Source organism: Garra rufa, chromosome 2 (genome assembly GCF_049309525.1).
Source record: "Garra rufa chromosome 2, GarRuf1.0, whole genome shotgun sequence".
Lineage (NCBI taxonomy): Eukaryota > Metazoa > Chordata > Actinopteri > Cypriniformes > Cyprinidae > Garra > Garra rufa.
In genome coordinates, this window is record NC_133362.1 from 21,591,476 (window position 1) to 21,605,937 (window position 14,462).

General features: G+C 38.5%; 1 protein-coding gene across 2 annotated transcripts in view; it reads right to left on the bottom strand.

Moving 5' to 3' along the window:
• Positions 1 to 14,462, bottom strand: part of antxr1d (ANTXR cell adhesion molecule 1d) — a 35,678-nt gene that overhangs the window by 9,785 nt on the left and 11,431 nt on the right. Inside the window, exons 10-17 of one of the 2 annotated variants that reach the window (XM_073834975.1) lie at positions 11,578 to 11,676; positions 11,338 to 11,407; positions 5,260 to 5,338; positions 4,811 to 4,906; positions 2,817 to 2,855; positions 1,980 to 2,078; positions 1,161 to 1,328; positions 945 to 1,025 (exon numbers count right to left, since the gene is read on the bottom strand). In XM_073834975.1, coding sequence (XP_073691076.1) covers positions 945 to 1,025; positions 1,161 to 1,328; positions 1,980 to 2,078; positions 2,817 to 2,855; positions 4,811 to 4,906; positions 5,260 to 5,338; positions 11,338 to 11,407; positions 11,578 to 11,676 — 731 coding nt within the window. Of the gene's footprint in view, positions 1 to 944; positions 1,026 to 1,160; positions 1,329 to 1,979; positions 2,082 to 2,816; positions 2,856 to 4,810; positions 4,907 to 5,259; positions 5,339 to 11,337; positions 11,408 to 11,577; positions 11,677 to 14,462 lie in introns of both variants that reach the window. The other variant, XM_073834974.1, reaches the window with a different exon arrangement.

Consider the following 14,462-nt stretch of genomic DNA (forward strand, 5'->3'; position numbering starts at 1 on the left):
TTTGTAATATTTTATAAATTTGTAATTTATTTCTGTGATGGCAAATCTGAATTTTCAGCAGCCATTACTCCAGTGTCACATGATCCTTCGGAATTCAATGTTGATTATTATCAATGTTAAAATCAGTGCTGCTGTTGAATACAGAGGTTAACAAATCAAAATCATTTGGCATTTTTTGTAACACTGTAAATGTCTTTCCTGCTACTTTTAATTATTTTAATGCATCTTTAATAAAAAAAAATTTTTTGTTGTTTGTTTTTTAGGAAAGAACTGATAGAAAATAATACTTTTATTTACCAAGGATGCTTTAAATTGATTAAAAGTGATGATAAAGACATTTATAATGTTACAAAAGATATTCTATTTCAGATAAATGCTGTTCTTCAACATGTTTTTGAGCAGCAAATCAGATTAGAATGATTTCTGAAGGATCATGTGACTAGAGTAATGATGCTATAAATTCAGCTTTGAAATCACAGAAATAAATTACATTTTAAAACCTATTCAAATAGCAAACAATTATTTTAAATTGTAAAAATATTTCAACATTTTACTGTTTTTGCTGTACTTTGGATAAAATAAATGCATGCTTAGTGAAGAGATTTTTTTTTTTTTTAAATATTTAAAATCCTTCTGTTCAAAAACTTTTGACTGGTAGTGTAAAATCACTAGAAAATACAAGAATTAAAGAAACAAGAATTAAAATAAATAAATAAACTTCAATACTTGAACTTTCAATTACAGAATAACAAACTGGAGGTAGATTCAGTCATTCAAAATAGCAGCTTATTCAAAGAATCAATAAGATAAAGTCACTATGAAAAATGGAAATATTATTCATAATATTCAAGCAAAATTATGTATCAGGTCTCTATTCTAAGGAGGTCTGTATATCTGTATTTATTGGTGGTATATCTGTATCTTGAATGTACTCGTGATCATACCTGATCTCCGGGCTGAGGTCTCATAAGTGACACTTGGTCATATCCTCGACGAAAAAGGGCCCACAAAGCATCTAGTTTCCCCTATGACACATAGAACTGTTCAGTTAAAATCTTAAAGTCTGTTTTCTTACTACATCTAACTGAAATTTTAGAGCTAATTTAGCTAAATCAGATCATTTCAAATTCAATTCTATGGGGGAAAAAAAACTCATATACCTTAATAGGACTGTACCACTTTCGATGATGGGCAGATCTGCGTCCATATGGTTTTCTGAGTTTGGGTTCATAAGGCTCATATTCGTCTTCAGGCATTTTCACAACAGCATTCTTTGGCATCTCCAGTTTAGCCCCTTCCTCCGTGGAGCCCTTGTTCCCCCATCGCACCTTAAGACCAAAGGAACACAGTCCACTTATAAATGGAAATGGAAAAAACGGTAGATCCCACATGAAAACAATATTAAAAAGCTGTGTTAGTAAGCTTGCATAGTGCCTTTAAAGGGATAGTTCTCCAAAAAATGAAAATTCCGTCATTAATTACTCACCCTCGAGGCATTCCAAACCCGTAAGACCGTAATGCAGGTCTATGCATCTATGCAGGGTCAGAAAGCTTGAAGATGAACAAAGGTCTTATGAGTTTGGAACAACATGAGGGTGATTAATTATTGACAGAATTTTCATTTTTTGGGTGCACTATACCTTTAAGTAGTGCACCTAACAAGTAATAGGCACTGTAACTGTGACAAAGGTCTGTATTTTACAAAGAACAATAATGCACATGTCCAATATAGCTACCTTTGCAAATTACAGGAGTAAATCTACAGGCGTCAGCATGTCCTATGCTGTCACATGATCTAGTTTTGGCACCAGGCAGACAGGGAGCATTTAAGGTCACAGTGATGTGTTCTAGTGCCTTGAGGGTTCATAACATCACTCGTCTTGTGTGGTCTTCATCCCCCCGTAGCCTGTGTTAACCTATGATCAAGACACCCTATATAAAGCCGAAACACACACACTGTGTACAAGAACATGCATCACCTCCATTCTTTTGATTCCACCGACTCCTCTTCCTCCATAGTAGGATGCATCTACTGTAGGCCATTTCTTTTTGGGCATGCCATCTTCATCATCAGACTCCTGCTGAGCACACGAAACTTTAATAATTAGCATAAAATGACTATACTTTAAAGTCATGTTGAAAACAACACTCTTTTCTGTTATTAGCATACTCAACCCATTAGTTGACACCGATAGAATAACCACAAAGACACGGTCAAATAATGTTAGCCGCGAAAGTAGCGACCGCATTGTGTCTCCAAATCAAAGGGAAGCTTTAGAGACAGAGCGCCTTGTTTGCGCTCTCAGTGTTAAGAAGCACAGATGCACACTCTAAAGCCATTTCCACAAAGCTCTTTTATTTCCCATCAGCCTCAGTGACTGCTTGCCTTTGACCTCTGAGAACAAAGCAAACACAAGAGGATCATTATGAACGCTTTTCCCTCAATTTTGCTATTCAGTCATCCTACGGTTGAGCCTGTGGTCCCCGCTGTGTCCACTTTCACTGCTCACTTGTCTTTATTTACACGGCCGTGGCATAGAAAAATGCCCTTAAATGGTGACAGTTTTGCAAAGCAGTTGCACTCATAGCTAGCAGCTGATATTGGCAGCATTAGGGAATGTGGTTTACAAGGAATGATGCCATTTCTGGGGCATGCTGGATTCAGCTTATGAGAGTTATTCGTTTTATCATTTGCAATCTGTTTTTCCCAATTCATATCGGCTCTAAATTTCCATGGTTCATTTGGTATATGGTTGTGCCTAAACACACACATACACAAATAGGCACAAAATGAGGTTACAGGGAGTTGGACTCACAGGCTCAGGGGGAGGGGGTGGAGGCACTTCCTTGATGACCTGAAAGAAAAATTGAAAGAATGTAATCTAGGCTAAGAGCAGTACAGTATAAATAGTAGTACTATAAACAGTACAGTATAAAGTATTAAAGTATCAAAGCATTATATTGCATAAAGCACTATTATTATTATACTGACATTGGTAAATTGAGTGTGTGAATGACAAAAATAAACATGATTCATAACCACTACATAAACATCAACAACAAATTTATTATTATTATAATTATAATTATTAGTTATTACTATCATTATACATATATTGTTAAATTATTGAGTGTGTGAATAACACAAATGCATGATCTATAAATAATAATGTTAATCCTTGTTTTTTTGTGTATGATAGTACTACTAATAATAATGATTATTATTATACTGACATTGTTAAATCATTAAGCGAGTGAAAGCAAAATAAATGCATTATTATTATTTTTAAATAAGAATAAGAATAAGAATGTACTAACATTTTTTAATCCTTGTTTATTTGTTTGATGGTAATAATAATAATAAAATGATTAATTAATTAATATTATTATTATATTGTTAAATTATTGGTTTAGTGTGTGAATAACCAAATAAACACATGATTTACATTATTATTATTATTATTATTATTATTATGGCAATGTTAAGTCATTGAGAGTGTGAATCACACAAATAAATGCATTATTTATGAGTAATTAATAATAATAATAATAATAATAATAATAATGTACTGACATTGTTTCATCCTTGTTTATTTTTTATAATAATAACAATTATTATTATTATTATACAAACATTGTTAAATCATTGTGTGAAATGACACAAATAAACACATGAATAAACACATGAATCAATGATCACACAAATAAATGCATGATTTTTTAAATAATAATTATGATAATGTACTGATATTGTTTAATCCTTGTTTATCTGTTTGATAATATTAATAGTAGTAATTATAATAATGCTTATTATTATTATACTGACATTGTTAAATAATTTTATAATAATAATGCTAATAATGCTAATTATTATTATTATACTGACATTGTTAAATAATTATATAATAATAATAAAAATAATAATAATAATTATTATTATTATACTGGCATTGTTAAGTCATTGAGAGTGTGAATCACACAAATAAATGCATGATTTATGAGTAATTAATAATAATAATAATAATAATAATAATAATATAATGTACTGACATTGTTTCATCCTCTTTTTTATTTTATAATAAAAATAATAATAATAATAATAATTATTATTATTGTTATACGGATATTGTTAAATCATTGTGTGAAATGACGAATAAACATGATTTATAACAACTACAAAAACAACAATAACATTATTAATATTATTATATTAAATTGTTTGTTTTGTGTTTATTTGTGTTTTTCACACACACTGAACCAAATACAAAAATAACACCAACAACATTATTATTACTATTATTATTATACCAATATTGTTAAATTATTGGTATATTGTGTAAATAACAAATAAATGCATGATGTATAAATAATAATAAAAATATTAATAATTATAGTAATAATAATAATAATAATGTACTGACAGTTGATTCCTTGTTTATTTGTGTATGATAACGATAATAAAAAATAATAATTCTTATTATTGTTATGCTGACATTGTTAAAGCATTGAGTGTGTAAATAGCACAAATAAAAATGATTTATAACAACATTATTATTATTATTATTATTATTATTATACCAATATTGTTTAATTATTGTGTGAGTGTGTGAATAACACAAATAAATGCATGATTTATAAATAATAACAATCATTATAATAATAACAATTATTATTGTTGTTGTTGTTGTTGTTGTTACACTTTTCAAAGCTTTTGGTTGAATAATGAAATGTTTAATTGCCCAAATTCGTTTTGGGCCCACTGTATATGTTATGTATATGTATGTGTACAGCTTCAACCTTTAAGACGTACCACTGTACAGCACAGAGGCCAAAACCACCACATCAGCACCAGACCCAGCAACAGGAAAACAGCCAGTAATGAGATGAGCAGGATGGTCCCATCATACTGCACACAGAGACACACACATACATCTTCATTAGTATTTGCTGGCATAACACAAATGAACAAGTAAGGAGAATGAAGAAGAGGGCAAATGGTTGCTTCAAGCAATCGAACTGATCTTTTCACTTCTAATTTGAACTTACATGACAAAACCAGACTCCTCTGATGAAAGAAAGCAGAGGAGACCTCATAGGAGAAAAAGAAAGAGTAAGAGAAAAGGAAAAATAACAAAACAGTAGTAGACAGCAAACAACGTCAAGTAGACATTAGAGAGGCTGAATCACTATCACACCAATCCACCGTTCATGTTTTTACAGGCAGAAGTGGTTTTGACAAAGGAACAAATATGTACTTACACATTCAGTAGTAGAGATGTGCACTGAGCTTGTGATGTAGGACAAACCCTCATTCATGCTAACCTGCAGATATATCACCCTGTAACACACACACACAAACACTTCAATCACACCTGCTGAAAAAGGCATGTTCATTGCATTCCTCAGATGGACATGTGTGAGCCTGTAATGTTATTATTAAAGCCATTAGGATCAGCATTTTCTTGTTCAAATTTGTGATCTGGAGCAAAGATTTAAAAAAAGTGAGTGGTTAATGTGTGTTTCCCACAGCTGTCTGAATGACTTCCAATGCATTCCTCTTTGATGGATAACAATAAGGCCCTCAGAGACCAGCAGGCTAAAAGCATGTAGGCACAGGAACTTGACTGATAAGCAAAAGAAAAGGTTGTTTTCATATCCCAAAATGCAAACAATGCGTCAAAAGGAACTGGAAAAACGGATTAGACAGGAATTCTGATTAGATTTATGATATTTAAAATTGATAAGATTTTCAGTAAAACATATTTTAAAATCTTCTGATGAGAAAGAAATGAAAAAGCCGAGTTTTGTCATGTGACTGAGTCTATGCAGATATAGACTTATGGACATCAAAACTGACAATGCCATGTCCATTTCCCCCCTGACAACTTTCTCAAAAGTGTATTTTCTCCTAACACCAGACCTGCTGCCATCTTTGGCTCTACCATGGGCATTCAGAGCGCTGCTATGCCGGAAAAAGTCTCAGCTTTCTTGATTTAGGCAACCCCTCTTCTTCTGCTTTGGTGGGGGAGAAGACAGAGCTGAAAATAAGTTACTGAAGGGGTATTGCCCCGTCTCCTCTCTGTCGGTCCTGCACACCCCTTCCAGTGCCACACTATTGGCAGAATGGGGGATGGGCTGAAAGGGGGCACAACAGGATAACAGGGGGTTGGGTGGAGGGGGGTTCCAGTGACAGATCCATCTCATTTTCCATCAATCAGGAAACGGCTGGCTCTTTTTGAGCACATCTTCAGGAGGCCACTCAGTCACCACGCGTTTAGGTGACAGCACTGACAGCTTCGTCTCACAAGATGTGGATACCGAGGAGGAGGAGACAGCAGACTTTGGCCTGATATTGCCTTTTCTCACCCCTCAATATTTATTCACCCTCATGTTGTTCCAAATCGTTGTTTGGAACAACATAAGGGTGAGCAATTAATGACAGAATTTTAATGTTTTGGGTGAACTATCCCTATAATGGTTGGTCTTATGACACTGCAACATCAAAGTTTGGATAACAGGATGGCATTTTTAATTTCAAGTGACTCTCCACTGACTCTAATTAGCTTGAATAATTCCACCCCTCTTGTAGCTGGATTATGATGGAATTTTTCATCTCCGTTTTTCCTTTATATGAATACATATGACATCTGGCTGACTGTTGAGAGACCTAGGCACTAATATAATTCAATAATCACTAAATTAGACTGTAATACCACATGATGGTATCCAGAAATGTCATTGCAAAATTAACCTCATCTTACCAATACACGACTCTCCCTTTCTATACCAACTAAATATTTTCATTGTTAACTAAAAACTATATAAACTATTAAAAATTGTTTCTGATATTATGATAAAAGTATCAGTTTCTGTAATAATTAGAATTATTTCTGAAGCACCATGTGACACTGAAGACTGGAGTAATGATGCTGAAAATGTAGTTTTGATCACAGGAACTGTTACGAGTGAGCCTCCCGCAATGTCTCTCCCTCACCATCAGAGGGAGCCTCCACCCGAGTACTAACCTGTCAATTCGGACTCCATTTCCCATGTGCCCTATGCCTAGGATTGACCCCTCACCTATAGCTCATTACCCACTTCCTTTTTAATGGCCGTCTTCCTGTCTGTTCCTCGCAAAGTTTTGGTTTGCCACGGTGATCAACTCTGAGCGTTTTTCCTTGTGTTGTTTTCCTTGTTATCGATTGGACTGTTTCCTCGTGTATGACTCTAGCCACCAGCCCCGACCATTCTGCCTGTTTATCGGACTTTGATTCCAGCCGCCCGCCCCGACCATTCTGCCTGACCCGGATTACGATTGTTGTGTATTGTTTGTTTGTATGACTCTTAATGTCAATAAACGTGCTGCAAATGGATCCGCCTGCCTCTGACTCATCGTCACAGAAAACTTCGCCTCCTCAGGATCCAGCAGCAATCGTGCAGCTTTCCTCCGAGCTCTCAGCACAAGCTAACCAGCTAACGATCCATCAACATCAACTAGTTCAGCTAACCACGCTAACGGAGCAATTGGTAAGGACGCTACAAGGCCTTACGATCTCTCAACCCGCTGTTGCACCCAATCCTACACCGGTAAGCCCTCTCTCATGCTCTCCGATGCCAGTGAGTCCACGCTTAGCATTTCCAGAGAAATTTAATGGCAGCCCAACTAAGTGTAAAGGATTCCTGTTGCAATGCTCCATCTTTGTTAACCAGCAACCCGCTCTATATCCCACCGACTCTAGCAAGATCGCTTTTGTATATTCACTGCTTACCGGCAAAGCTTTGGACTGGGCTACAGCTGTATGGTGGGCCAATGGGTCCATATTTCCTACGTTTGACTATTTCCTCCAGCGTTTTCGGGAGGTATTCGACCACCCTGAGGGAGGAATGAGTGCCGGCGAGCAGTTATTAGCCTTGTCGCAGGGTAACCAAACCGCAGCTGAATTTGCATTAACATTTCGTACCCTAGCTGCACAAGCTACATGGGTGGAGGATACGTTAAAGCTGCTATTTCGCCCGTGGTTTAAGCATTGAACTCCAATCTGAGCTGGCATGCCGCGACGACAGAAAGAGTCTAACGGCTTTCATTGAACTGGCCATCCACATTGATAACCTGATACGGTCCCGACGATCTTCACACCACAACATTCCCAGCCACACTTCAGGACTGTCCTCTGCCTCATTCTCCGAACCCATGCAACTCGGATTCACCCGTTTCACTCCTGAGGAACGAGAACGCCATCTCTGCCTGTATTGTGGGAAATCGGGTCACTTCAGGTCCTCCTGCCCCATCCGACCCGGCTCTACTGGCCACAAGGCGGTGAGTTCTCTACATTTTTATTCTACTTCTTGTGTCAAGATACCAGTATGTTTAACTCTAAATCAGAGGTCTGTAGAGGTGGAAGCACTGATTGACCCTGGAGCTGCAGGAAATTTTCTGTCTTATGACTTTGCTGAGAAACATCAACTCACTCTAACCCCTAGCACATCTTATTTGGAAGTTGAGGCGCTAGATGGCCGGCCTGTCGGAGGGGGAAAGATCACCGCCCTCACCGAGGAGGTTACCATGCAGATCGGTTCCCAACACACTGAAACTATCCGGTTCTACGTCATCCACTCACCCAACCACCCGCTTATCCTTGGACTTCCCTGGCTGAGATTCAACAGTGGAGTCCAAGCTGCCATGACCATTGCATGTCCACAGAACCTACCATTCCAGTTAACACCATTACCTGTGCAGAATCCTCCAGCACTGTCTTAGGCATACCGGCCGAATACCACGATCTTGCCATCGCCTTCAGTAAGTGCAGAGCATCCCAACTTCCACCACACCGACCTAGCGATTGCGCCATTGAGCTAATTCCAGGAAGTTCACCACCCCGGGGCAGGATTTTCCCCCATCCCAACCCGAGTCAGAGGCGATGAAGACATATATCAAGGAGGAGATTTCTAAGGGCTTCATCAGGCCATCTACTTCTCTTGCATCAGCGGGCTTCTTCTTCGTTAAAAAGAAGGACGGTTCCCTCAGACCCTGCATAGACTATCGCGGCCTCAACGACATCACAATCAAATTCAGGTACCCTCTTCCACTAGTCCCAGCAGCCCTAGAGCAAATTACGCCAGGCCAAATACTTCACTAAATTAGATCTACAATCTGCTTACAATCTCATCCGAATCCAAGAGGGAGACGAATGGAAGACTGCTTTCTCTACCTCTACGGGCCACTACGAGTACTGCGTCATGCCCTTCGGTTTTGCCAACAGTCCATCTGTGTTTCAATCGTTCATCAATGACGTTTTCAGAGATATGACCGCTGGGTGATTGTGTACATTGGCGACATCCTTATCTATTCAAGCTCCTTCCAAGATCACATTCTCCATGTCAGAGCAGTTCTTCAACGACTCATCCAGCACCAACTCTACACTAAGGCTGAGAAGTGTGAATTTCACCAGACTTCCATTTCGTTCCTGGGCTACATTATCAGCCATGAAGGCGTCTCTATGGATGAGGCCAAGGTTCGAGCAGTCACACAATGGCCACAACCCCAAACCCTGAAGGAACTGCAACGTTTTCTGGGTTTTGCTAATTTCTACCGCCGATTCATCCGAGGATATAGTATTATTGCGGCTCCCTTGACGGCCATGACCAAACGTAATGCCTCACACCTTACGTGGACTCCTGCAGCCATCCAGGCCTTTGCTGATCTTAAGTCACGTTTCACAACAGCTCCCATTCTTCATCACCCGGATCCATCTTTACTCTTCATCGTGGAGGTCGACGCTTCCAGTGCAGGCATAGGGGCAGTATTATCCCAACGCCACGGTTCACTCGCCAAGATGTTCCCATGCGCCTATTATTCTCGCAAACTCTCGCCAGCCGAATGTAATTACGATGTGGGAAATAGGGAACTACTGGCCATGAAAGCGGCAATGGAGGAGTGGCGTCACTGGCTAGAGGGCGCTCAACATCCATTTTCAGTAATAACCGACCACAAGAACCTCGAGTACCTCCGTTCCGTCAAATGTCTAAACCCAAGACAGGCAAGATGGGCTCTCTTCTTTGCTCGTTTCAACTTCACCGTGACTTATCGACCTGGAAGTAAGAACACCAAGCCCGACTCTCTGTCCCGCATGTCAGAATCTGTGTCACAACCTACCACCGAAGAAACCATCCTCCCAGAGAACCTGCTTATCGCACCCGTCCAATGGAATATCATTACAGAAATTAACCTGGCCAATACTCAACAACCACCTCCACCTGACTGTCCGCCACAACTTACCTACGTTCCTGAACCACTACGCAAGCAAGTACTACACTATGTCCACTCCTCGCTCAGCTCTGGGCACCCAGGTATCACTGCTATGCTCCATCTTCTCCAAAATCAGTTCTGGTGGCCTACCATGAATCAGGACACTCAGGATTCACTCAAAAGTTGCACTACCTGTAATACCTGCAAACCATCTCGCCAACTCCCTGCTGGACTGCTCCAACCTTTGCCCATACCACAACGTCCATGGTCCCACATCGCTATCGACTTTGTCACCAACTTACCCAACTCAAGAGGTAGTACCACCATACTCACCGTAGTAGACAGATTCTCCAAGTCATGCCGCCTCATACCTTTGCCCAAGCTCCCCACGGCCTTGAAAACAGCCGAGATTTAAGAACACTTAAATCAATCACATAAGTTTTGAATGAATGTAAAAGTGCTGAATATTGATATCAACACCAGCTGTTTTTGTGTCACATTAGCAAATGGCACACAATACAGTGCGTAGTGATGTAGGCTGACCAAGAGTAGAAGAACAGCCCTGTTTTGCTTAAGGTGCCTGGAGAGGCTCCTTCATTGGCATCTCAAAGAATCTTCCTGACAAGAACAAGACAGATGAAATCCTCAAGGTGTCTACAGCCGGCGGTACACATAATTATTCAGAGGGCTTGCAGGGAAATGAGCCGCCAGCAGCAGCTCATTTGTTGTAGAAGGCCTGGAAAGTAACCGGTAGTGAGTCTCTGGGGCTCTGCTCTGGCTGATGTGGATACAAGCGGCTCTGTATTTCACTGTCTGTTCTTTTCTCTCTCAGCCCAGAAAACCACCAGAGCCCTGGGCTAACATGCACACTCACTGAAAACTTTTCACGCAGGTCAAACCCATGGTGACTAATCTCTCAGAGAGGCTAATTATATGCTCATCTTGGGCTTTTTACACCACATGCCTGTTGTCTCGATGTGTTAGGATACGTGGAGACTGACTGATAAGAATAATTGTAGATGACATTGACCCTAATTTTTCAAGGGTACCAATGCATTAAGATATAAAGTGGCAGAATGAATAGCACCTACTTTCCAGGCTCATGTATGATTGGTGCGGGGCAAAGAAGAAGCGTATCTTCAACACTGACAGGTTTTTCGTCTGAAAAATGAATTGAATGAAAAAGAATTAAGATGATTATTTAGACCTACTCTCAGGGTTATTGCTAAAACATAATAAAGGAATGTTGCTTACATTATCTTTGTGTTTTCATAGAGCTTAAAGAAGAATGCTATATTAAAATTTTTCTTTTGTAAAATAATGTTACTTACTCAGTGTTGCTGTGTCATTCACTCTGAAGCTGCACAGAACCTGATTGATGTTTCTGGCATGCAAAAATCCATTTCCCCTCACAACCACTTGGAAAGAATCTTAAAGAAACACAAACCAAAAAATAATAATAAACATTTACAGAGTCATTTTACTGCATAGTGAAATTCCTATGTTTTTTTCCTAGAAGAAAATAAGATTAAATAGTGTTTTTATGCACTATTTATACTGAAATATTTTTAAAGTATGAGAAAAATGCCTACACACACCGGCTTTTTAGATCTTTGTCTCATGTAGACCTTTTCCAAAAAAAGAAAAAAAGAAATGCCATACTCTGAAATTATAAAGTGTGTTCAGCCAGAGGGCAGGTTTTCTTTTTTTTTTCCACCCTTAACCTTTCAGGAACACTCAGCTCAACTGGGCAAATGCATATGCTCCAGTGGTGCTAATAATAAAAGTGAAGAGGTTCACAAATCTCTAGCTGGAGGTGCTGCGTTGGTGGTCGACAAAGCTGGCTGCCTGACCTTTGAGACCCCTCGGGCGATGCTGTAGACCCTCTGACGGCTGCTAAGCAGCATATGTTAGAGAGAAAAACACGCTCACTTAGAAGCTGTCTCAGCGGGCGTCAAAGGATGCAGAGTGGATGTGACCTTACTCATGGCACTGAGCTCACCAGTGTGCGTTTGAGGGAGATTTGAGTGGATTCTGCTGTTCATCTCTGAACAACGCTACACCTTTAGAAAATGTTCTGGTTGTAAACCTTTAACATTTAAGTGTGTAAAGTTCACAGGATGAAAAACATTCTGTGCAGTGTGCCATCGGGGAGAGACAGTTGTGTGGAAAGGTTAGGAGAATAACACTGCTCTAAGAAATAACAATATACTGGAAGTAGTGTACTCAGTTCTCTTCTTCTGTATCACACCAGTGTTTGAAGCTTCAAATCCTGAATATGATACATTTCCTTTTTACTTTTAGCAAATAAATACCTAAAAAGCTTTAAAGTCAAGGTTATTTGCTATTCACAACTAATTTTACTTTCATGAAATAAGAATATTCTACAAACATGCTCAACAATACGGGAAAACAACACTTGGATGGGTTTTATACATCAAGAATTGTTGAAATGTGAAAAGTAGGGTCAACTCTGTAGGGCCAAGTTTGCTAAAAGATATCTGAATAATGACCGTTTTAATATTGTTAACATTATCCAATAGTCTTTATGACCTAAGTAACATCAGCAGAGAAGTAAATCCACAATATTTTCTGGAATTTTGTAGATAAAATGCATGAATGATTCACTGAGTCATTCTTTCAATCGATCTGTTCCAACAGCTGATTGATTCAGTAACAAAACACAATCATGTGTTGCTCAAAGATGCAAAACAGTTCTGCTGTGGCTTTGTTTGAAATCATTTTCATTGATGAAATGGAGCAAAAACAGGAACTTGTGTCTAAAATGTAAGTCTCATATTAACTTCATGTTTTACCTGTTCATCAAATCAGTATCAGATTTGCAATCATGCTGATATTTGAAGGAAGACGTCACTCTTTGTGTGTGATTTTAACTATATCAGATGATATAAATATAAAAGACATAAAAGTCATTTAGGGCATATTTCCCTAATCTTGATTTTTGGGGGAATTCTGAATGCATTTTAATAGATTACGCTATGAAATGTAAACTCTATAGAGGGTTTGCATTTACGTCATGATTGTTACCCAGATGCGCAGCCATATTGGCAATACTCGGATGTTAACAACAGCATGTATTGCACGGATAATGCACTACTGAATACGTTGTTCTGCTAATTTATGCTGTCTAAACAGAAAAATGTGTGGAAGTTGCTAAATCATATAGAGAAGGACTTAGTAAGCAGGAAAAGGTGCAATAGTTTGACAAACTAGTTAATAGGTGGTAAAGATATGTAAGTGCAGTATTAAATATAGCTGCAAGCAGCAATTACCGGGATTAAGAGCTTTAAGACATTTAAGCACATATGAAAAAAGACATCATGTAGCAAGCCTTTTTTTGCAAATACAAGTAATTTACAATAGAAATATTATGGTTTGTAATGTTTATGACTGTTATAGCGCCAGCTGTGGTCCAATCTCTTTAAAACTTTGCACGCTTATTTAGAATCACCTGTCACATGTGCTCGCCAGGTTTTGTTAGGTTTTGAATTTTTCTTTTGGCTTTTCTTTAGGGTAAATTTGGACAGGCTTCTTTTCTAAATGATCCCATTATAGCTTGTCAAATGGTAAATTTCGACCTTTTTTGTTGATAGTTATTGGCCTAAAGAGTCCAGAGAATGGCACTGCAGTGTTTTTTTTCCAGATTGAGCCAAAAACCTAGGACTAGTTCACAACGGTAGGTTGTTTACATCTTCTCAATCATTTAACAAATGGTTTGATTGACAGCAGTGGTTTTTAGAAGCAAAGTTGTCCAGAATGAGTCGTTCTTTCATATGATATGGATATCGTGTGTATGTGCGAAAAACCGTTCTGACCGCTAGCCATGTCTAATGGGCATTCAAACTCTATCTGCCCATCATGTTTTTTTGAGACACGCAAATGTCCTTATAGACGCTTGTGGCACTTTGGACCAAGACCGTGCACAGTGATTTTCATGTTGATAGGACAAATGGTTGCTTAGGTATAGCCATTTTTATGTTTTTTCCCTCTTATAGCACCACTAAGTGGCCAAGTTCCATGGTTTTTGTCCTGCAACCTCAGATTGAGCTCTTACATAAATGTTCTGAGTTTGGCGAAGGCATCTCATTTCGTTCAGGAGTTATAGGCATTTTACTAAAAGCAGCCCTGCCCCTTTCAAACGTTTTGGCACCTATTTGCAAAGGTGAGTCAAAAGTTCAATTTTTTTAGTAATTAT